Here is a 24,550-nt window from a genome sequence, read left to right as displayed (position 1 = left end):
ACTCATGGCTTACACTCAGCTTTTTATTTATTTATTTATTTATTTTCAATCGAGGCAAAGATGCACTTGACAAGTTGGTGATGATTGGCTGAATGCAACACATTTGAATAACATTGTTGTGGTAATCGTTGCAGTGTTCGCTGTGGAAATTATTTGAAATACGATGATGTTATTTGGACATGTTGCACTCAGCCAATCATCACTAACCTGTCAACTGCATCTTCGCCTCGACAAAAAAATAAATAAATAAATAAATAATAAACGAGTATACATAGAAGTAACCCCATATTCCTACGAGGTCGTAAATTTGTTGTCTTGGATACAGCAACAACCAAGGAAATTTGCAGTCGACTCTGGGATTACACTTGACAATCCATTTTCTGAGGCCCAACAGTCCTCCTACGTGCCACTTCCCATGTCACTACATCGATACTAATGCCAACCGTCCATACTGAATACATGCTAGAGCTTTCTCACTCGGGAATGGTGTGGTGGTATCAGCGGGGTTGTTTTTGTGACATCAATGGGTTTTTAGATCATAAAGGTCTGTTAATGAAATCCAAATCACCAAACTGAATAATCTTGACCAACCACATTAGTCAACCTGTTCTATTTCTTAGCAATTTATTCTGCAAACTACACCTTAATATATTCTGCAAACTACACCTTGACATTCTCTTCTATGCTGTTTATAACTTTTGATATCGACCTAGTTTGCATCAATAAAATACAACACGATATTCAGATGTAATGTGAGGGAAATGTCGCTAAGGTACAGGGGTTGAGAAATCTTCAAAGCCATTTAGAATACGACTCCCAGTTTCACGATAGCCCACAGGATAGGCTATTCAGTTCCTTAGACATTTGAATGCTTTTTTTTTTTTTTTTTAAGTTATTCTTGCCATCTCCAGACAGTTCTTCTATATGCCTGCAACAAGATTTTCAGACTGGATGGGTAAGATATAACAGGATAGGCTATTCAGTTCCTTTGACATTTGAATCCAGTTTTTTTTTTTTTTTACTATATTCTTGCTATCTCCAGACAGTTCTTATATGCTTACAACAAGATTTTCAAACTGGATGGGTAAGATATAACCTTCATTAACCCATTCCCATTAAGTCCTCCTCATTTTAAATTAAATCAACAGCAGCAAAAACAGAAATATAAAAGCTGTCCTCGGGCTGAAGTGATTAAGTAACGGCCATGTATTTAAAACTTGAAATAGCGAAGAGAAGCCTCAAATTTTGGCAGGTACCTGTGGATCGCTTTTGGCTATTGGATTTGGTTAGTTTGCATACCATATTACAGACGTGTTTCTTCTTCGTAATGTGCTTCGGAACTGTCGTTGAATATTACCTGGCCTTTGCCTTCCTCTTCACGATTAATGTTTTAAGAATACAATGCAACCGCTTCCCTGTCTTATATATCTACCGTTCCAAGCAAAATGATGGCAGCAATGATGAGGTAAGTTGTTAGGACTGAAGAGTGTGGTTGAGGTGGTGAGAGTGAGGTAGTACACGAGCTCCAAAAATTGGAGGGCTCCGGTGATATTCAAAATAAACAGTACAACTCGCGATAACACAAGCACACGATATGATGCATCCTTATGAAAGCCTGTTTACTAAAATGGAGTGGAATCATCGGGTACTTTGTCATAGTCATCATCAGTGGTGTCAAGACTGTCTCTCGCGAAGTGTTTACCAATATATATCTTTTTAAGGAAGTGTATAAGATGGATGAGTAGACAGAAAGATGATTAGATTGGATTATTATAAAGACTGGTGTAGATTCTGAGAGCTTTTGTGGGTGGGGGCAGTGTAACAAAATGGCTGATGGCTACAACGAGACTGCAGAAGAGAAATGGGTTGCAGAAATGAACCTTACCTGTGTGAAAAGTGACGTCAGCACCAAGAGCGAGGTGATGGCGACGGTGATACGTGAATTGAAATCCTCCGGGTTGAAGAAGAAGGTCGAGTATGCGATGAGGATGAGGAGTGTGGTGGGCACGTAGAGGGTAAGCACGTAGAAGTTATACCGTCGCACGAAAATCACCTCCACGTCCACACTAGCGAAGTCATCGTGGTAGTCCTGAGTCGGGTACATCTTTACATCGCCTGGGAAGAAAACGGGAATAGAGAAGGCAGTACAGTACATCGGTAAGGGTAAAAAATCGCTAAATACTGACATCTTTAGCAAATCTCTGTGGATAAAATTGGCAGTGGCTGTCCGGATTTGGTGCTGGGTAGTTTATAAATATCTCTGAATCTCATGTCCAGAGATGTCAGGGAAGGAAGCTAGACATTATCTCGACCTCCTTATTCAACTGTGACATTTCAACTTTTTAAACTCCGGCTGTTGTTGTAGACACCACCATAACCATACGATTCTGGAAAATTAGGTCACACCACAACCATATGGAAAATTAGGCTGGGTTAGGTTATGTCTACGTTAGGGCTAATTAGCATAGTTTAGGTCAGGATGATGCTGATAATGAAAGGACAAGTGAGGAGGAGCAACTCGATGGGCTGATTTGTCCCGAGTTAGCGCAGCGCCAATCCCAGTTTTGTCCTTCACCACGAGTACATCTTTTCCATCAGTTTTACAATATATTCTTATTTCCAGATTTTTTTTTGGCAGGTTACGAAGGATCTCTTGCTGTGAAAGGATTAATGAATGTTAAATCTAGCCCCCACCCTCCTCTCCCCATTCGAAAAATGTCTCCCAAGTTGAAATATTTAGTCTGGTAAAAGGAAGAATAAAATACAAATGACGTAAAGTGTGAGTTTAGAAGAGGTGTGAGATGAGGTGTGGAGAGGTGTGAGGAGAGGTGAAGGTAGGTGTGAAATGAGTTATAAGGACTGTGAGGTGATTTGAACTGTTAGGTAGGGTGAGGTGTGGTATGGAGAGATGAGGTGAGGTGAAGTGTGAGTGAGCCACTAAGATGACTAAAGCGAAGTGAAGTGAGGTGCGTTATGGTGAAGCGAGGTGAAGGATGAGTGAGCTATTGTAAAAAGTGAAGAGAAATTAGGTGAGGGGAGACGAGGGGAGGTTACACACACACACACACACACACACACACACACACACACACACAGAAGACACAACATTCCCAGCCCATCCTCAACCCTCTTCCCGTTAGGACAGTGTGTATCGTGAACTAACCGATCTGATACTCAATAAGGTAGGCTGGACCGGTGTAGGCTGCATCCCCGGGGTCCAGTACCATGTAGGACGATGCAGCGGAGACCAAAGAGAACCGCAGTCGACACAGCTAGCCAAGAGGTAAGAAAAGTTTGTATTATTAACTTAAGTTTGAAATTGGCGGTAATCCGTTTGTCCGCCATTTCCCGAAATAATGACGGGCTACGAAATCTCCCATACTGCTAGTCCAGTACACAATCAAAACAATGAATGATCTAGCCCGGCTAAATATAAAATAAAGTACTCTTTTGCTCTAACTTGGCCTAAAATTGCCATCTCTACAGTGTGAATGCCGAGCTGTAAACTAGATTGTTACTAGATTATTGAACTGAATTGAATTGAAATACTTCCCTGCGCATTCTGTTGCAATTTCATCCAAACCTAACCTAACCTGGCGTATCCTAAGCTATTGTAAATCAGTAATACCAACCTTAACATTGGCCTAACGAAACCTTACCTACATAACCAGACTTAAATTTAATTTAACCTCACCTAAACCAACATGAGCCAACTCAGTCTAACGTAATCTAACCTAACCCAACTCAAAACGACCAAATCTGACCTAACTTAAAGTGTACAAAGGACACCCAACCCAGTCTACCCAAACTCAAGTTACTGTGACTTAGACAAACCTAATCTAACCTAACATAACCCAACAAAAACTATCTTGACTTTATTTAATTCAACATCTAACCTAACCTAACCCAATCTGACCAACCACAAGAATTGAATGTAAGGCAATAGGCAGACAGAGTTACAAAACCTAACATTGCAAGTTGGTCTAAACAAACGACCTCTAACCAAACCTCAGAACATGCTACGGACAGAGTTACACGCCACCTGATACTTACTTGGGAGTCGAAGGGAAACCTAATGAGATCGAAGTCACAGTTGTAAGAGGCTGTGTAGAGCTGGGTCATCTGAAGGCTGTTTTCGGCTCCAGAGAAGAGGTTGACTGGCGCACACACACCACCACGAAGCGTACAGTGCAGCACCAAAGACAAAAAAAAAAAAGGGGGGGGGGCAATATTCAGTAACTTCTTGAGCCTGAGTTGTGTATAGTTTTACTTGTTTTCCCTCTACCTTCACTCACACGCCTTTATCTTCACCCATACACCGCCATACACAACCCATCCACGCAGACTGCGGGCTGAAGTTTCTCCCTCCTGCAGTCTGCCATCTCCCTTTCAGAAAATAGGGAGGGAGTTCAGGGTCGTTTACATAATCAGGCAGCGGAGCCATCCAGTTACGTCAGTGCCACCGCGCGAAGGCTCCCTCCCCAGCACCAACCTCCACCCTCCCAGAAAATTATCGGCTCCTTTGGGAACGAAGGCTGTGAAAATGATCAACTTGCGCAGACACACATGAGTCTATAAATGTGGTGCCTCAAAACATATACCACCCAGTAAGTGAATCTTTTTGCAAGTTTGAGTTCTAATAATTTCTAAATATTTACACTTATAATTACAGGATGCCCCATATGCCACAATGCTTCACCCATGTTTCAGAATGATATGTGCTCTTAGAGTGACGATACTTTTTGGGGAAGGTGTACAGTACAGGAACAACGGTGCATGAAAGGGTTGTATGCACTAATTTCTAGAGCCTGAGTTGTGTATAAGATCGCTTGTTTATTTTCACTCAAAGGCTATCAAAACACTTCACAGAACGAGTAATTTTTAAAGCTTTGCATCACATTCACAAGCTTTCTTGAGATAGACTGTGCTCACGATTGCCTGCATAGCCTTGTACAGGGTGTCCCCAAGAAAGGTTAACTTTTTATTTTTGAAATACTTATGATGTATTTCACTAAACAACTTTTTTTTTTTAGGTTGTGTTCTAGACAAGTGGGAGTTCCTTTCCTGAAATTGTTGTCATCCTAGCTCAGCCATGACACTCAGCTGAGCAGCGAACAAAAATTGTGAAATTTTACCTACAGACTAAATCATTAGTACAAACTCAGAGAGAATACCGAATGACCCATCTATACCAGCAAGCAAGAAAATTGTCCAGAAATTTGAAAGCCATGGAACCTGCCAAAACTGTGGAAATTCTGGAAGAAAGAAATCTGTTCTTACCGAAGCAAACACAGAGTCGGTCAGTAAGTAAGCGTCGCGAAGTCCGAAGAAATCGCTTCGTAGGCGTTCGCAAGAACTTGGCATGTCAAAATCTCCTGTCCAAAGAATCTTGCGACAGGACCTCGAGTCATACTCGTATAAAATTCAGATAAAGCAGACTCTGACTGATAATGCCAAGGCCCTGCGTGTCCAAATATGTGAATGGTATAACCAAATGCAGGAAGAGGACGAAGAATGGGTTAAAAAACGTTCGTTTCTCAGAGGAGGCACATTCTCATTTGGATGGCGTAGTGAACAGCCAGAACCGTGCTTTGGGGGGACAGAGCCTACTGATTTTGTAGCCACAAGGCCACTCCATAGCAAGAAGTGCACTGCCTGGTGTGCACTAAGCACTAAAGGGATCATCGGACCCTTCTGGTTCGAGGATGACGACGAGAATGCAGTGATGGTTAATCTGGCGAACTATCGCGGCGTCATAAGGAAATTTTGTGCTTGCTTTCGTAGCCGTCGCTTGACCTTGAACATGAAGTGGTTCCCGCAGGATGGGGCGACACCCCACACAGCAACTGAGACTAGAAATCTTCTGAGAAGTTTAGGGACCAGATCATTTCCCAGAAAACTTCTTACATCTGGGCTCCACATTCGCCTGACCTCATCCCGTTCGACTTAATTTTGTGGGGTTACGCTAAAGACAGTGTGTACCGGAACAACCCTGGCTCAGTCCCTGAGCTCAAGAATGAGATCGAGGTGTTCATGAGAACCATTACTGCTGACACATGCAAGGCAGTAGTCTAGAACTTTCCTGTGAGAGTTAGAGAATGCCTTGTCCGCCGTGGCGCTCATATCGAGCATGGCATTCACACCGCGCAGCGCCCATAATAATCATGATATTGACATAGTTCGGATTGTGAATTCTAATCAAATTAGAGTAAAATGTTAATGTGTTGTTTATTTGTTGTCAAAATTTCACAGCTCTATGTTTTATAGCTTTAGTGCTATAGAAAAATAAAAATAAACCTTTCTGGGGGACACCCTGTATTTCACTCATATGCCTACCACACACATCATAGCCAAACTAAAGTAAATATTGAAGTGTCTCTTACTATATTTATAAACTCTTTAAGTCTAAGTTGTGTATATATAAAACTGCCTCGCTTATACGTTAATACTCGCTCATACACCTGCTAAACACATCACAGTCTTTGTCTGTCTGTCTGTCTCTTAATCAGGTAGTTACTCTATCCGTGTGTCCGTCCTTCCCTTCATGTCCCTGCATCTCTCCCTTTTCTCTCTTCCCTCCCTCTCTTTCCTTCCCTCCCGTTCCATTTCAGTGTTTGTCTATGTCTATCTGTCTCTCTCTCACCTTCATCGGGCAAGTCAGGCGGGCCCAGTGTGGATGGCCCCTGCCGTATGCACTCCACACGCGCGCCCAGATCGAAGTTCGAAAACAAATTGCCCAGAGCGTTGCTGAAGAACACAGTTGGCGTCCAAATCTCAGACACAGTTTCATGGGACAGCAGATTAAGGGAGCGATCCGCCTTCAGGTTGCGGAACTGCAGTCGTGTGTCCCGCCATCTGAGACTAATAATGTATTTTATATTTTAGTCTTGTGGATGAGTTTGGGAGAGTGTGTAAGAAACGGAATCTAAAGATGAATGTGGGAAAGAGTAAAGCTATGGTCGTCGAGAGAAATGAAATCAGTGAATGTACAGTGAGGTTGGATGAGGAGGAAATGGAAAATGTGAGTGCATTTAAGTACTTAGGTAGTGTGATGAGTAAGGATGGAGGTTTGGAGGATGAAGTACTTGAAAGGGTACAACAAGGAAGAAAGGTTGCTGGTTCCTTGAAAGCAGTGATAAGATACAGGGAAGTGAGCATGGAAGTGATAAAGTTACTACATAACAGTATTGTCACTTGTGATACCAACTCTAACTTTCGGAAGTGAAGCTTGGACCTTGTCAGAGTGACACAAGTCAAGAGTGAGAGCAGTGGAAATGAGTTACCTGAGAGGGTCATGTGGAATGGCATAGAGGGACAGGCTAACGAATGAAGAAGTGAAAGAATATTGTGGGGTGGATGTGGATGTGACTGAGAAAATTAGGAGAAATACGATGAGGTGGTTTGGACATGTGGAGAGAATGGAAAATGAAAGACTGACTAAGAGGGTGTATGTAGGTGATGTGGAGGGAGAGGGCAGGGGAGGCCAAGGATGAGATAGAGGGATGGAGTGGAGAGGTATATGAGAGAGGGGGGTGTGAGCTGGGACCGGGGCAATGAAATGGCGGGGGACAGGGCGACATGGAGGCGATTTTTTGTGGCCACCCTTTACAGGATTAAGGCGGTCGGCAATAGATAGATAGATAGATAGTCTTGCTTTCTGCACATAATCTTAGTCACCGCCTCGAATACGATCAAGGAATTCTCTGTTTTATTCTTTCTCCTGATGATTTTATGTAACTTCTTCCCTTTAATCCGATGTTGTATTTTATGGCCTCCACATCAAACTGTATCTGTGTGTGTGTGTGTGTGTGTGTGTGTGTAATGGTAAGAATTTACTATCCCACCGGTATTGCCACCAGTGTAATACCAGTAATTTTATCCCCACCGGTTGACACCAGTGTAATGCTAGAGATTTATAATCTTACCGGTTGTTGGTACTGGTCAACTTACCCATTGATAATACAGGTGGTACTCGACTTAGTCTCCCCTCCTTGGTTAATAAAAAAAAAAGAAATTCACTTCAATAAAACAAAAGAGGGGAGGGGGTGGTATTTTGACTTAGTATGGTAGATGATAATTGTTTAAGAAAATTTTGGTAGCGTTTGTAGTTTTTGGCCGAGCCTAGATTTAGTCAGTACCACAGGTGGTCGTCGTTCCCTCAGCGAAGGAATCTTGAATTGGAAGGGGAGTGAATTAGGCATGAGGACATAATTCCCTTGAGTAGGTACACCAAGAAAGAAAGATGATATATACTTTACTCTACTCTAATAACTTTATGTTGGTTTTCAAAAAAAGACATTTTTAATTACATGACCCTTTGTCATATGAAAAGATTGTACATCAAAACCATGGTTTGGGTGATCATTCCTCCAACATTGTCACCAGGCGAAAACAATTTGATACATACAAGCGATTTATGAGGTCATTGTACCTTACTTTCTTTTTGTCAGTTATTCTTGGGCTCGACAATAGCCTCAAGACAGGGACCTTTTTACGAGCTTGGGTTGTCTTTTCGGGCTGGCCTAGCCTCGAACCAATAAAAAAAATAATTACTCGTGTTCTATCTCGTCCGAATAGTATACTCTCATCATGTAATTCTCGATAATCCACAAACACTTTCAATTCACAATTATTAATAGTTCTTAATCATCATTACTACATAATCACCAAAAATGCATAATCACTCGGGCTTGTGTAGCCTCGAGGTACAATTCAAAAACTGCATAATCACCAAGAATACATAATCACTCGGGCTTGTGTAGCCTCGAGGTACAATTCAAAATTACATTATTGCTCACAACCACTACGTTCCCTTCCACGCTCCTAATTTCCTAACATTAATTTAAGAGAAAGAAAATGGTTAATGGATTTAAATTTCGCCTTTCCGTTACCAGATCACATCACTTTTAAATTTCTAATCCTTATCTGCAAACAAAATTCACTTGATAGATCAATGATACTAGTTCAATTACATTTGGTTTATAAAATAATTCATGGGTAGTGTACGTGTGTATGTTCAAGTCTATGGACAATACCACGGGAAGGCCTCGTGCTCACACTGACGTCGCCGGTGTCTGGGGACTGAATCAATGTCCATTATACACGATGTCTGGGCAGCGAATGGCTTCCTGGGTACGCTTGGGACGCCACTGCTAGGTCAAATGAGGTGGTGTTTTTTAAATATGGTGGGTTTCAATTCTCTTCACAATTTATTTAGCAGTGTACCCATGACGCCAGGACTTTTGACTGAATTGGGGAAAACTTGGGATTCAATCCTTACTTAATTTAGACACTGATTTTACCACTATCCCGCCTTGAATTTTGGGGCAGCTTATGCCATCTAGTGACGGTTAAGGTAAGCGGGACTATTAAATCCTCACAAATGACATTATTTAGGCCTTTTTGACTGTTAATCTTACATATTTGGGTTCTAGCAGCTTCATTAGTAAGCATTTCACAACTAGGATACGGAAGGAATTGTATATTCATCATTACTCTGCTTAAGGTTTAAACTCGGCGCCCAACAACGACAAACAGAAAAGCTGCGAGCATCTGTTATTCATTACTCGACCAGACGGAGGAATTCCCATAGCTCAACATCCACAGTTACATCACCCAGTGCATAGATACAGAAATGCATACATATAAAAATAAAGTTAACCCTACATTAATCATTAACATATGAATTACTACTTAGGATAGGAATTTATAGACTAGTATTCAGGTTACACCCTATCTAACTTAAAAATTACAGTACCTCTAAACACATACATGAATATTAAATTTGTGGCACTACATGTGTGTGTGTGTGTGTGTGTGTGTGTGTGTGTGTGTGTGGAGACGATCTTGCAATCCTTTGAAAATGCAGGCAAACTTGAATTCTGATAAACTTTACTATTTCCATACAACTCTATTAAGCTGAGAAGAACATTGTAATACTGAAGTGGATAATAATGGCTACATCTGACCTGCGCAGTTCGACGTCTTTCATACCGTCTTGAGGTAATCTATCTATTTATCGCCAGATGCCTTGATCCCATACCGGGTGACCACAAACAATTCGCCTCATGTCGCTCTGTCCCCAGCCATTTCACTGCCCTGCTCCCAGCTCACTCCCCTCTCATATACCTCTCCACTCCATCCCTCCATCTCAACCTTGGCCTCCCCCTCCCTCTCCCCTCCTCCACATCACTCACACACACTCTTCTCGTCCTCTCTCTCCCCTCCTCCAGAGCACTCACATACACTCTTCTCGTCAGTCTCTCACTCTCCATCCTCTCCATATGACCAAACCACCTCAGTGTGTTTCTCCTAACGTTTCCTATCAGTAGTAAGAGTAAAATATTATGTCCTCAGGCCGAAGATGTTGAAAGTGACCAGCCTTCAACGTGTAGTACTGTATTCATATTTCCCGCCATTTGACAGGCCCGTATTATGGTTGCGTTATGAAGCCCTCAAACACCCTTTCCTAAGCGATTTGTTTTACTTCTTACACCTCAAACACCCTTTCCTAAGCGATTTATTTTGCTTCTTACACCTCAAACACACTTTCCTGAGCGATTTGTTTTGCTTCTTACATCTCAAACACCCTTTCCTAAGCGATTTATTTTGCTTCTTACACCTCAAACACCTTTTCCTAAGCGATTTGAAAATTTCTTACACCTCAAACACCCTTTCCTAAGCTATTTATTTTGCTTCTTACACCTCAAACACCCTTTCCTAAGCGATTTATTTTGCTTCTTACACCTCAAACACCCTTTCCTAAGCGATTTGTTTTACTTCTTACACCTCAAACACCCTTTCCTGAGCGATTTATTTTGCTTCTTACACCTCAAACACACTTTCCTGAGCGATTTGTTTTTCTTCTTACATCTCAAACACCTTTTCCTAAGCGATTTGAAAATTTCTTACACCTCAAACACCCTTTCTTAAGCGATTTATTTTGCTTCTTACACCTCAAACACCCTTTCCTAAGCGATTTGAAAATTTCTTACACCTCAAACATTCTTCCCTAAGAGATTTATTTTGCTTCTTAAACCTTACTGTCCTGTTCTGCGGTATATAAATCCTTCAAACATCGTCATACTCTGCATGAATAATACAAATGGATATCATCCAGCCATATCCAAAAACAAATCGCTAAGGAAGAGGTGCTAGGAGAAAAGGATCTAAAAGCCGTATTATTTAAACTGAGGGTCGTGTGTCATGCGGGTTTGGACATTTCGTTACACATCTCCCTTAGCTACGTACATGAGCACTATACGTCAATTTTATTCGCAATTTATAGTTTTTGAATCCACAAAACTGTTTAATAACGTACAAGAGAACAAAGATATAACAGGCGAAATAAATTGTTGTAACGAAATATCCAAAGCGAATGTAAATACGGTTCTGGGAAGTTTAATATTTTCAAATCTAGAAAGTATTTCTAATTTTTCTTCTAGTCACGTCCAAACAGTTTTATTTTACCACAGGTCTTTTGAAATGGAAAGGTCTGGTTTACGGTAGTTTACATAGCCTCCGTGAACCCGCTTATTTGGAGAGGCCTTTCTTGTGTTAAATAAAATTGTCTGGTATTAGCAAGCGTGAAATAAGAGTGATGACATCGGACTGAAGGGGATAATAGACAGAGTTTATAAGCCTATCAATACATAATGTGTCTCTTAGGGCCCGGACGCGAAATTTTTTTTCCTGCCCAGTTCCGTCACTTTGCACATATGGCAACGTTGCCCTGTGTTTAGTTTGGCAACGCCGCGCAGCAGTGAGCCATATCGGATGCCAGGTTTAGTATTAATCACAATTATTTACTTTTTTTATGCTTGACTATAAATATAATACCTGACTATCTATATTTTACATGGATTGAAAGAATAATAGAGACATAGAGGTCATATAGTTTTCGCTGCCTTAGCTTAAATAAATATAAAAAGGGGCCATACCACTGTCTTTACTTCGTCACTCGTCTGCTGAGAGTGAGAGAGAGAGAGAGAGAAGATACTCTCTACACTTTGCTAAAATTAGTTATATGTTGATTTAATGAAAATGCGGTACGTCTTAGGGGTGGTGCATGACTGCTCGTTGAGAACACTTATCAGTAACATATGTTGTAGGCCTATACTACTTTCCCTGTCATTTCTTGTCATTGCTCCCAGACGTACGATTCAATCAGCTGTGTTTACAATCGGCAATGGCGCATCACTGGGTCAGTTGCACAGACTGTCTGAGATTATTCACGAACAACAAAGTAGACCCTTAATATGACAACAATAATTGCTTATTTTCCAATCATTATTTTACATTCAGTCCCTCACTGAAGATCAGCAAATGTGTTCCCAGCCCAATGCTATTACCAAATAGAATATATTAAGTGAGTTTATTTTTTTAATTCCTTGTTTCTCTTGATTTACTTATTTTGCACACAATGGTCTATAATGTCTCATGTCTGACCCAATGCCTGTCATCAGCACATGGGAAATAGCATATGGTGCCTGGTGCTGTGTAATATTTAATAAAGATTATACCGTAACAAATAAAGCTTTGCATTTCATCAAATACAAAAACCCTTCAAGCATACTTAACATGAAATAAAGGCCATGAGAACATGAAAATAATCTGAAATGTAACCTGACATATAATTTTACTAATATACCTAAGAAAAACAAGAAAATAATCTGAAATCTAACCTGACAAATGATTTTACTAATATACCTAAAAAAACAAGAAAATAATCTGAAATCTAACCTGACATATATACCTAAGAAAATGTCTTATGAAACATTGATATTCAGGCATCATTGATACCAATATTTCCCAGCTTGCAGCAGAAATTACCAAGGTTAACCCTTAAGAATGATCATGAAAAGCGTTTTAGGTGATAAAATATTATGGGTCATTAACCTCTCTCTCTCTCTCTCTCTCTCTCCTGTAAACACAGCTGATTGAATCGTACGTCTGGGAGCAATGACAAGAAATGACAGGTAAAGTAGTATAGGCCTACAACATATGTTACTGATAAGTGTTCTCAACGAACAGTCATGTACCACCCCTAAGACGTACCGCATTTTCATTAAATCAGCATATAACTAATTTTAGCAAAGTGTAGAGAGTATCTTCCTTGCATACTCACTTTTTATTAATGACCCTGCATGTTATTATTTTATACTGTTTCAATCTCTCTCTCTCTCTCTCTCTCTCTCTCTCTCTCTCTCTCAGCAGACGAGTGACGAAGACAGTGGTATGGCCCCTTTTTATATTTATTTAAGCTAAGGCAGCGAAAACTATATGACCTCTATGTCTCTATTATTCTTTCAATCCATGTAAAATATAGATAGTCAGGTATTATATTTATAGTCAAGCATAAAAAAGGTAAATAATTGTGATGATGGCTCACTGCTGCGCGGCGTTGCCAAACTAAACACAGGGCAACGTGCCATATGTGCAAAGTGACGGAACTGGGCAGGAAAAAAAATTTCGCGGCCCGGACACACTTAACTCCGAGCATGTGATCGACCAGACGAAACGAAGCACCGGGTTAGAGCTGCTTCAATATTCGAGTTTGAACTTTGGACGGACCCCTGAGCCTCGTTACCTCTTGACGGTCACATGTTCAGGGGCAAGTGTGTCCGGGCCCTTTGGCTGAATAAAATCGTCTGACGGTAGTGAGTACAAGTAGACAACACTCAGAACTCATACCTCCACCAGCGCCTGTACCAAACAACTCCAAGCACCACTAAAAATGAATCAGCTCCTCGTTGGCCTATAATCCATATATCCACAAAATTTCATTAAAAACCATCAACAACTTTTTGATATCATCTTGTGGACACGCAAAGGAACAGAGAGGAAAAAAAAAAAAAAGCCGTTGAACTCAGATCACCAGCAATATTGATGGCCAATTAGCGTACTTAGACTGGAAAGTGGGCTTGACTAGTAATCAAGGAGACTCATTCCTATCTCTGCTAAGTTAACATAGTGGACCAGGTAGAAATAAACCGACTATACAAACCTGAGGATCATGGAGGCAGTGAAAGTGAGGTCCTGCGTGGCGATGGTGGGGAAGGCGATGATGGTGAGGTGGAGGGTGATGTGCAGAAGCTGGGTCAGGTCGGAGGGCGGTGGTGGAATGTCGCTGTGGTACCCGGCAGGCACCTGAAGAAAGATTTGATAATAATAATAATAATAATAATAATAATAATATAGCACCAGGATTTGTTTTACGATTCGCAGGTGTAATAAAAAAGTCATCGGATGGAAGGTGTTAATATCCTGTATGTTATTAAAGTTAGTTGGGTCGCTTATATATATATATATATATATATATATATATATATATATATATATATATATATATATATATATATATATATGGCTTAAACAATAATTTGAATGAGTAATATGCAATGTAAATCGCTAGGAAAGTATTGCTTAGACGAATGTATACACTCTCTGGGTGCTCTTTTTAGGTCTGCTTTATGTAATTTCTTTAATTAAAGCTGCACAGCTTTCTGTCTATTAGTCTATCTATCTATCTCTATCCAATCCTTCACAGGCCCATCGGGAATGTAGTGGGCTGGGGCTGGGTTACTTGGTCCCAACACTGAAAGAAGGAGTAATCAGTTGTGTCCCTCAGGATTATTAGGTGCACAGTAAACGCCAACCCTCCTTCCACTACAGTCCCTTATGAGTCACATCCGGTGGCAGTGACTGAACATATTAAACTATGAGGTATTCACAAAAGCCTCGCTGCCCTATTGGACCACTTCTTATTTGTTCAAATAAGAGCCGGCTCTGATCCACGTTGTGCTTTGGAGTCACTGCTTTGAGGGCCTCTCAGGCTGCAAATCATTTGCTCAAATGGAAGCCATTTCTGAACATCAACCACCACCACCACCACCGCCAGCACCAGCACCATCACATCTACCATCACTACCACCACCATCATCATCACCACAGTTACCACCAACAATACCAGCACCACCACAGCTACCACCATCACCACCACCACATCACAGCTATCAACACCACACCTAATTCCACCACCAGCATCATCATCACAGCTGCCACCACCAACATCGTCACAGCTGCCACCACCATCACCATCATCACAGCTACCACCACCACCACCATAACAACTACTACCACCACCAACACAGCTACCACCACCATCACCACAGCTACCACCACCACCATCACCACCACAGCTACCACCGCTACCGCCACCACCACCACCGACATCACAGCTACCCCCACCATCACCACCACAGTTACCACCAATACCGCCACTACCCTAACACCACCACGTCTACCACCATTTTCTGCTGAATAAAATCATCTCTTCAGAGCATCAGTGAGGTAATAGACATTGGACTGTAGATGAACTCCCCCCCTCTCTCTCTCTCTCTCTCTCTCTCTCTCTCTCCAAAGACGCACGAAACTCCACGGTAATGCCCTGCTATCTCGCACACGTGTGCGTATTGTAACATCAGTAGGAACAATTATTTGGGTTCAAAATACCCCTTCAGAAAATATCAACAGACTTGAAATTGAATCTGGCCCTTCGGGGATTCAGCTCCAGCCATCCTGCCAAGTTTCATCACACACACACACACACACACACACACACACACACACACACACACACACACACACAGGATTGTAGCATATTAGATTTGGTTATACGGATACCAAGCATCGCAGTACGTGGCATCCTTGACTACCACAAACCATTTGCCTTGTCACTCAGTGCAGAGCCAACTGAAGGTAGAACTACATATCCATCTACCACAAACAATACCACAATACCACAAACAATACCGCAAACAATAAATACCTTAACTCCAGCCATACCTGCACGACGGAGCACCCCACTTCGTCACTTTGATCATTGCAGTCCATCCGCAGGTCGCAGCGCCCCTCCAGGTCGATGCACGAGCCATCAGCGCACGTGAACTCGCCCTGGTGGCACGCTGAGAGGGTGAGGTTGACCCGCGAGCCGACCCTCCACCCACACACGTCCGCCCCCAGCGTCCACGGATGGGTGCCGAAAGGGTAGAGCCCCACTTTCACGGGCTGCCACCACGCCACTACCTCAGGATGCTGACAAAATTAAGGCTAAAGGAACTGCAACTGTATTACAAAATTTAGGTTGAAGGAATTGCAACTGTATTACAAAATCAAGGTTGAAGGAACTGCGACTGTATTACAAAATTAAAGTTGAAGGAATTGCAACTATTTCAAAATTAAGGTTGAAGGAATTGCAACTGTATTACAAAATTAAGGTTGAAGGAATTGCAACTGTATTTCAAAATTAAGGTTGAAGGAATTGCAACTGTATTACAAAATTAAGGTTGAAGGAATTGCAACTGTATTTCAAAATTAAAGTTGAAGGAATTGCAACTGTATTACAAAATTAAGGTTGAAGGAATTGCAACTGTATTTCAAAATTAAAGTTGAAGGAATTGCAACTGTATTACAAAATTAAGGTTGAAGGAATTACGACTACATTACAAAAACTGAGTGCACGAAGGTGTAGAGAAGGCCCTCGTAGTTGACAAGCACACAACAAACATTCCCTCAAACTACGACACACAGCCATCGCTTTGCCAATCCAAGTCCCTGTTTCATTTCTAGGTACCAAATGACCTGGGTAAAAATAACGTGTCCACTGGTCTTGTGGTTTACCCAATGCCCTAAGTTTTGACGGCCATTTACGGGTCACCTGCAATTGTCAGATTTAGTTAGCTTGCATCCCCCACGAGGGTCTGTACTCAGCAGCCACACTGGAGAGTTAAACATTTTCTTTTTTTTCGTTTCAAAAAATTTCGTACTGGGGGCCTGACCTTACTTTTGCATTTTCAGATTAAAACCTGTCAAGACGAACACGTTGGCTACTTTTATTTTTCTTGCATATAACAGACGATTTCATTAATAAGGTGATTTCTTTTAAAACCTGTCAAGACTAAAACGTACTTTTATTTTTCTTGCAAATAACAGACGATTTCTTTAAACTTATAAGGTGATTTCTTGCAGTTAAGGAATTAATAAAACCTAGATCTTAAATGTCCATATCTAATCATTTCTGCTGAGTAAGATCGTTCAGAGAGAGCAAAAATAAAATACAGAACGTGAACGCACTGAGAAAGTTTAATGCATCACTGGACAGTTTTTTCACCTGCCAGGCCTCCGAAAACACAGCTAACCCCAGGATTTTGTATGACATTTCACTACATTGCCTACCTCAATTTGGTGAAGATTTTCGTCTTTTTACAGCTTATTTCCCTTAGCTCGGTGGTAGAATAAGGCAATAGCAGAGATCTACATTCTCTCTATAGCACTTCTTCGTGACTAGCACCATATTCTACTGTTAATCCCTTGTTTCAGCTCAGTCAGCTCTGTATCCTTTCCATAGCACTTGTTTGTAATGCACCATATTTTAGTACTGATTTCTTGTTACAGCTTAGCATTCGTGATGGAGAGATGACAAATTCTGGCCAAGTTAAAACAGTCAGAGTAAAGGACCTCTATATGCTGACCATTTCACTGCAGTTGGTACACTAAGGTATTTTATTCCGGTTAACATTACACGCTTTTATTCACATGGGAGAAATTCTGGCTCTCGTGTGTTGCGGAAGCGGCTCAGTCAACCTTATTTGAGTTTGTCCTTCATTATTTTCTTCTCGCCATATCCTTTTTCATGCTTCACGGTGTCTGTTTTTTACGTCCAGTGGCTACATGGTGTGATATGATTTCAAAAGTTACTCAGATATCTGCGCTCCTCACACCAGCAAACTGAGCAACTCCCGCCATACACAAGACTTGAGCATCCCCCGCAACACACAGGACTTGAGACGCTGTATACAGTATATGAACCACACCATCTGGACTGACCCTTTGACTGCGATGGACACAGGTAGATATTCTCTCCAAGCACAGACCAGATTTCTTTCAGCTGAGAATAGTCCAGCCAATCAGAGTCCTGACCCCATCAATACGAAGACGTGCTTTTTGCTTTCTTATCTCCGGAGGATTATGCTTAGTTAATGACGGCCCTCGTGTAGTGGAAGGGGTTCATTGAGGAAGTATTTAACCCCACCACATCTAAACGTCCCTCCCAAACTGAGTGAAGTTGTCTGAGGGTATCTAGTATATGATGAAAAGTACGTAATGGGAGCGACGTGGTTAAATTCAAGGTTTAAACAGCCATTTCCTTGGGGGAAGCAGCCTAGGTATATAGATAGATAGATAGACAATCAAGTGTTTGCAGTGGAGAGCGAAGCACACAATTATAATCTTTCTTTCTTTCTATTTTTTTATTATTATTTTTTAAGGAACTTTGCCATTTCCACAACTTGAATACTAAGCCGTGGCTACTTTTAATTCGCTGAATCTTAATTATGAGCTAAGAATGAGTCTTCTTGGTTACCAGCCAAATCAACCCTCCGCTCTTACTTTACGTGGCCATCAACTGAGCTGAAAATAATTAAGGATCTGCTCAGGGAAGGACAAAGGGTTTCTAATGGTTATTTTTCCCCCCTTTTCCGTAGGGTCTCTACCTCGTGCCAATGATCAGACTCCCTCCTGACCAATCACCGGCTCCTGCCTATCCTGCCCTGCTTCCTGATTGGCCGTGTACTGTTTTGATTCACAACAGTACCCTGGTTCGGGCACGCGGGAAAAATTTAGACGGAACAGGGAGTACAAAGGCCAGCTGATATTTTATGTAAGGTTGCCGATACACGAACGGCTGATCCAGAAACATGACGTACTGTTTCTGTTTTGAAAATGCGAAACAAAGCGAAGATGGTAAGAATAACCCTAACTGACTTCTAATTCTTGTTACTACTGACCAAAGACCAGAGCCGCTAACAATCTGTATTATTATTATTATTATTATTATTATTATTATTGACTCTATCGGATACGTTTATATGACGCTACAGAACGTGGTGAATGTTTTTGGTGTATCAGATAGAGCCAGGATTCCGGGGGCATGAATGATGAGTGAATGGAAGAGTGGCCCTTTGGATTGGACAAATTTGGGCTGTCTTGAAATTGCTACTCCTCACCCTGCCCTAGGGCGGGAAAGGAGGTACGGATGATGATGATGATGATGATGATGATGATGTTGATTATTATTATTATTATTATTTGACTAACACTGTACAGTTTCATTCTGCTGGAGCGAAAGGGATAAGAGCTCATTTCGACAAGCCTCTTAGATGTCGAGGCAATGGTACGAATTTTCACCTTGAATTCTTTCCATCAGCTAGAGAAAGTTACCAGGCACTAGTCAGAATAAAATATCTTTGTCTTCATTAATGACTAAGGTAATCAATAAACGTCAATATTTTGGTTGGGAATGGTTCTTTTCAGCTGAATGAAATCCCTTGGTATTAGCCAGAGTACTATTATTCAGTCCACCTTAGTCTTAAGTGAATAAATGGATGACTAACGCGGTAAATTTAAATACAGCACATTCTCACAAATATGGCTAATTGGAAATATTGGATCTCAAATTTACGAAACTCTTGCAAGTAACAGTACAAAAATGGTGGTGACGTCGATCCCAGGTCTATGACAAGGTGTGTGTGTGTGTGTGTGTGTGTGTGTGTGTGTGTGTGTGTGTGTGTGTGTGTGTCTGGAGTACCTTGAGTGACTGGATGCGCCAGGTGCGGTTGTGCCAGTAGATGTCAGAGTGGAAGAAGCCCTGCAGGGATGGTCGTCCTTCCCTCAGTCCCCCCAGCAAGTAGCGGTGGTTGAAGGGCGAGTACTTACAGAGCGCCGGACCCCTCAGATAGATGGTGGTGGACCGTGGGGACTCGCAGGGCACACAGAAGGAGTAGGAGTCGAGGCAGGCAATGTCAGACCAGCGTCCAGGAAAATTCTCAGACAGCATCACCAGACAGTTTTCCTGCGTACCACCATTCGGGCCATCGCCTCGCCAGGGCCCCATCCAAGACAATGGCTTTCCTGTGGCCAAGCTGGTCCAGTGATCCTCCTGTGCGGCGTCTGTGGCTCCCAACCACAGGTATTCTGCCCCGATGTCTCCTGAACAATTGGACGACACGTTCTGGGTCTCCTGGTAGAGCCACGAGTTCTCCTGCTCACTCGTAGGCACCAGGATAGTGCCGCCCACCACCTGATGGTATTGTGATCCGACAGTACTCACCTAACCCCATAAATTCTGCAATTCAGTGACGTATTTTCATATTTCAGTCTTACTATTTCCAGATGACTGTGTTCAGCACAGGAGAGCGTCGCAGTATTGAAGAGATTAATAAAGGCTGTTTGTAACCCCTCAGGTTTGGAGAGTCTCACCTTAGCTGAACAAAATCGTCTGCACATGGTACGAGTAACAGAAAATAAGTCTTTTGACGGAAGGATTTAGTGACAATTAACATCACATTTGCCAACCCAACACAAAAGCATCTTACATAACCTACCTGACACAGGTGTGTGGCCTGGTGCAGGGAGAGGCGGTCAGGGAAGATGGTGATGCTTCTGGGTGAAGGTTGGCATAACTGCTGCAGAGAATAGTGTACCCATGCTGCCTCACCCCCAAGCACCCACGATGAGGTATCCCACGCCACTACGTCACCCTCCACATCGCTGCCACACCACCATACCTGTCACAGCACACCTGTCACATCTGCCACAATACACCTGTCACACTTCATAACATATCTGACAGAATACCAGCCAATGATGAACATCACTCTCTACCGAGCAAATTATATATTTACAGCAGAGGGACACAATTGAGATTTATGCAGTGTCCAGTGTGGTGAGGGTTCTTCGCTAGAAGAATCTCCACGCTGAATGTTATAACTTGAATACAGTAATATTAAGTATAACTTGAATACAGTAATATTAAGTTCAGTGTGGGAGAACACAGTGCATCTCCTGGCACAGTTAGAGAAATGCCGTTATGACTCCACCGCCACATGTGGGTGACTGTTGTGCGTTTTTTTTTCTCATAATTCTAGGTGTGATACAGTCACTCTGTGGCTCCATCTGCAATCAGATAGCCACAGGATGTTTTCAGCCCAACTCTATGCATGGACGAGGTGGTCATTCAGAGGCTCCTGTCAAAGTACTGTTCTCTCCCTGTTTTATAGGGCGAGAAATGAACGCTTCAGCTCATACCATAGAATAATTGGTTGATCAGGTATATCGCCAGTCCTGTTCAGCTGCCGATGAAAGTTGTTAATGTCCATGTGTCTTGTGACGCAAGAAGAATGCTGCAACCGGTACCTTGTGTCCTTTGTTAGTACTCTTTCTCAGTATTATCTGCACCTACGCGAGAGTATACTGTATACATTAACTCGTCGTCAATATTTTGGGGGAGTTTTCACCACTCCCAAGACAGTAAAACAGTGGTAATTAATTCTGCAGTCAGAGGCGTGTTGGAGGATTTGGTGGAACTAGGAAGGTGCCGCGGCGTTGAGGGACGTCATGGCTCAGTATAGGACAGGTGGGTGGAGGGCACGGCTGCAGAGGGTGACAAGATTTTGCTCATTCAATCCATCCACTGTAGGATTCCCCTCAGACCCCAAACAACACCATGGGCACCACCAGGAATCTCCAAATCGTGTTGCTTGTAGATCCGATACTCACAGGGGCCTCTCTTCTTGCTGTGTTTCTTTAGTATTGGATGTGATTGCACGAGAGGGAATCGGAAGGGTCTCTTTTAATATGCGATTCTAGTAGGAGCGCTGGTGTCAGCAGGCTGTCTTTCTGGTTGTTCCTGCAGTAGGGGGCCGAGTACAGGAGAATCTGGGAGCAGGCAGCAGTGCCCTTTTTGACTGCAGGAAACCCAGCGAATTCTCTCTGCCCCATGCTTTGCCCTATCTTACAGAGAGGCTGGAGCGGCTGACAGATGATCTCTCTAGATACTTGTTCAGCCATTTCGACACGGCTGCATCCAGATTTTAGGTAAATCTTTTATTAATCACATCACATCCAGAGTTAATAAGCAGATTTGTCCTGTTCCATTCGACTAGTCTCCTTTATTGTGCTTCTTTCCCTTCTCCACACGTAAAAATTCTATTACAGCAAGATGTACATAATTCACTGCTTTAAGATTAGCTAAAGACTGCAGAAGTATATACAGTACACAGAGTCATTAGTGTAAACAATTCCATCTCTTTTCCTCCCACTGCCCTCCCCGCATCATAATATGTGGTGTGTGTGTGGTGTGGGTGATGAGTGGGAGTGTGGGTGCTGTGGATGAATGGAAGGGGTCTGGCAGTGTGGAGTTGTGTGTGATATATGGGGATGGTGTGGGTGTGGATTGACGGGCGTGCGGGATGATGTGGTGTTAGGTTTGTGTGGTGGTGTGGGGGTTGGGATGGGAGGTGCGGGGCTGGTGTGGATGGTGTGGGGTTGGTATGGGAGTGTGGGGTTGGTGTGGGAGTGTGGCTATGGTGTGGGATTGGTATGGGAGTGTGGGTATGGTGTGGGGTTGGTGTGGGAGTGTGGGTATGGTGTGGGGTGGGTGTGGGAGTGTGGGGTTGGTGTGGGAGTGTGGGTGTGATGTGGAGTTTGTGTGGGAGTGTGGGTATGGTGTAGGGTTGGTGTTGGAGTGTGGGTGTATGGTGGGTGTGGGAGTGTGGGTGTGGTGTGGGATTAGTGTGGGAGTGTGGGGTTGGTGTGGGAGTGTGGGTGTGGTGTGGAATGGGTGTGGGAGTGTGGGGTGGGTGTGGGAGTGTGGATATGGTGTGGGGTTGTGTGGGAGTGTGGGTATCGCGTGGGAGTGTGGATGTGAGTGTGGTGTGGGGTTGGTGTAGGAGTGTGGGTATGGTGTGGGAGTGTGGATGTGGTGTGGGGTTAGTGTGGGAGTGTGGATGTGGTGTAGGGTTGGTGTGGGAGTGTGGATGTGGTGTGGGAGTGTGGGTATGGTTTGGGGTGTGTGGGAGTGTGGGTATGGTGTGGGAGTGTGGGTGTGGTGTGGGGTTGGTATGGGTGTGGTGTGGGAGTGTGGGTATGGTGCGGGAGTGTGGGAGTGATGTGGGGCTGATGTTAGAGACTGAAGGTACAGCTAGTCACCTGGCTGAGAGCTGCGGAGGTCAAAGCAGTACTCCATATGTTGAGGTCTGTAATTTCGCCTGAGAAGCTCTGGTCGCGTTGAAAACCGCCCCCTAGTGAGTCCTGCTCCTGCCCTGCGAGTCACATGCTGGTTAAACTCCTGTGCAACACCAGTGTCTAACTTACAGTTCAAATTCACCCGCCATTCACCACGCCTCTACCATTACTGTTGCACACTCTAGTCTCTCATGGTATCTATGTATCATCATGAGTAAAATTTTGCCGACTCTCCATTACCAACATTATATTAAAGATCATTTCTCCTTCCTCCCTGAACGTCTATCCTTCTTTTTAATTATTTCTGGTTGTGTTTTTTTTTATACTACTGTCTATTTCCATGTACGTTATTTTTCATGTAACATCATCATCGCTGACTTTGAAGTGTTGACGAATTTTTAACCGTGACAGTACACACACACACACACACACACACACACACACACACACACTGGGGATTTCAATACAAATATAAATTGGAATACTCTATATATAATTAGCCAAGAAAGCTGTTGGGACCAAAAGCTCCTGGATCTCGTACAAGAGTTCTTCCTAACGCAACATGTGAGAGAAATCACCAGAAAAAGAGGACTTGATGTATGTATCTTCAGTGCTAGATCTAATATTTACTAGGCAAGAAAATGATATTGACAGTTTAATATATCACCCTCCACTCGGCAAAAGCGATCATGCAGTACTAAATTATAACTTCAGGATAGCATATGACATAGTAAACAGCAATGACAGTTACAAAAAGAGACTAAACTATAAAAAGGGAAATTATCAAGACCTAAAGAAGTATTTCTTAGAAGTTGATTGGGAAAATGAGCTTAGAGGACAAGATTTAAATGCTGTATATAAAAAATTTTGTGAATTTTATGAAATAGGAGTCCAGAAGTACATCCCACAGCACAAAGAAGCAGATAAGAAAATACAGAAATGGTTCAATACAGAATGTAAAAAATCAAAAGAAAGAAGAGATTTGTTGTGGAATAGATACAGAAGACACAATAGTGAAAGGGCGTATAATAATTACAAACAGGCAAGAAACGACTATACAAGAATAAGGAGGGAAGCCCAAAAACAGTTTGAGGAGGATATAATAAATAAAAGTAGTGATCAACCAAAGCTGTTTTACAGCTATATCAGAAGCAAAACCAAAGTAAAAGATATAATACAATCCATCACGGACGAGGGAATCACTTATACACAAGAGAAAGATATTTGTGAAGCACTAAATAAGAATTTCCAATTAGTTTTTACAGAAGAACAAAATTTTGAGAGGGAATATGTGGAACACGCATGTCCACACATACTACCAGATATACAAATAGCAGAAAAAGTAATACAGGAGGAGTTAAGTAGATTAGACAGAGGAAAAGCAAGTGGTCCTGATGAAATTTCATGTTGGGTGTTACGAGAATGTGCAAAGGAGTTAAGTAAACAATTATTTTTAATTTTCAAGAAA

General features: G+C 42.3%; 1 protein-coding gene across 1 annotated transcript in view; it reads right to left on the bottom strand.

The window, feature by feature from the left end:
• The window catches only part of LOC145403088 (uncharacterized), an 89,690-nt gene that overhangs the window by 36,077 nt on the left and 29,063 nt on the right, over window positions 1-24,550 (bottom strand). The window contains exons 4-12 of the mRNA XM_080274920.1: window positions 23,047-23,159; window positions 20,442-20,624; window positions 19,646-20,137; window positions 15,847-16,095; window positions 14,006-14,148; window positions 6,644-6,861; window positions 4,054-4,157; window positions 3,164-3,272; window positions 1,886-2,115 (exon numbers count right to left, since the gene is read on the bottom strand). Of these exons, the coding sequence (XP_080131046.1) occupies window positions 1,886-2,115; window positions 3,164-3,272; window positions 4,054-4,157; window positions 6,644-6,861; window positions 14,006-14,148; window positions 15,847-16,095; window positions 19,646-20,137; window positions 20,442-20,624; window positions 23,047-23,159 (1,841 nt within the window). The remainder of the gene's footprint in view (window positions 1-1,885; window positions 2,116-3,163; window positions 3,273-4,053; window positions 4,158-6,643; window positions 6,862-14,005; window positions 14,149-15,846; window positions 16,096-19,645; window positions 20,138-20,441; window positions 20,625-23,046; window positions 23,160-24,550) is intronic.

The sequence above is a fragment of the Coenobita brevimanus genome, chromosome 60 (assembly GCF_032717465.1).
Source record: "Coenobita brevimanus isolate Jiangsu-jjx chromosome 60, ASM3271746v2, whole genome shotgun sequence".
In the NCBI taxonomy this organism is placed as follows: Eukaryota; Metazoa; Arthropoda; class Malacostraca; order Decapoda; family Coenobitidae; genus Coenobita; species Coenobita brevimanus.
Note: the sequence above shows the minus strand (reverse complement) of the source record. Positions and strands in the feature narration are given on the sequence as shown.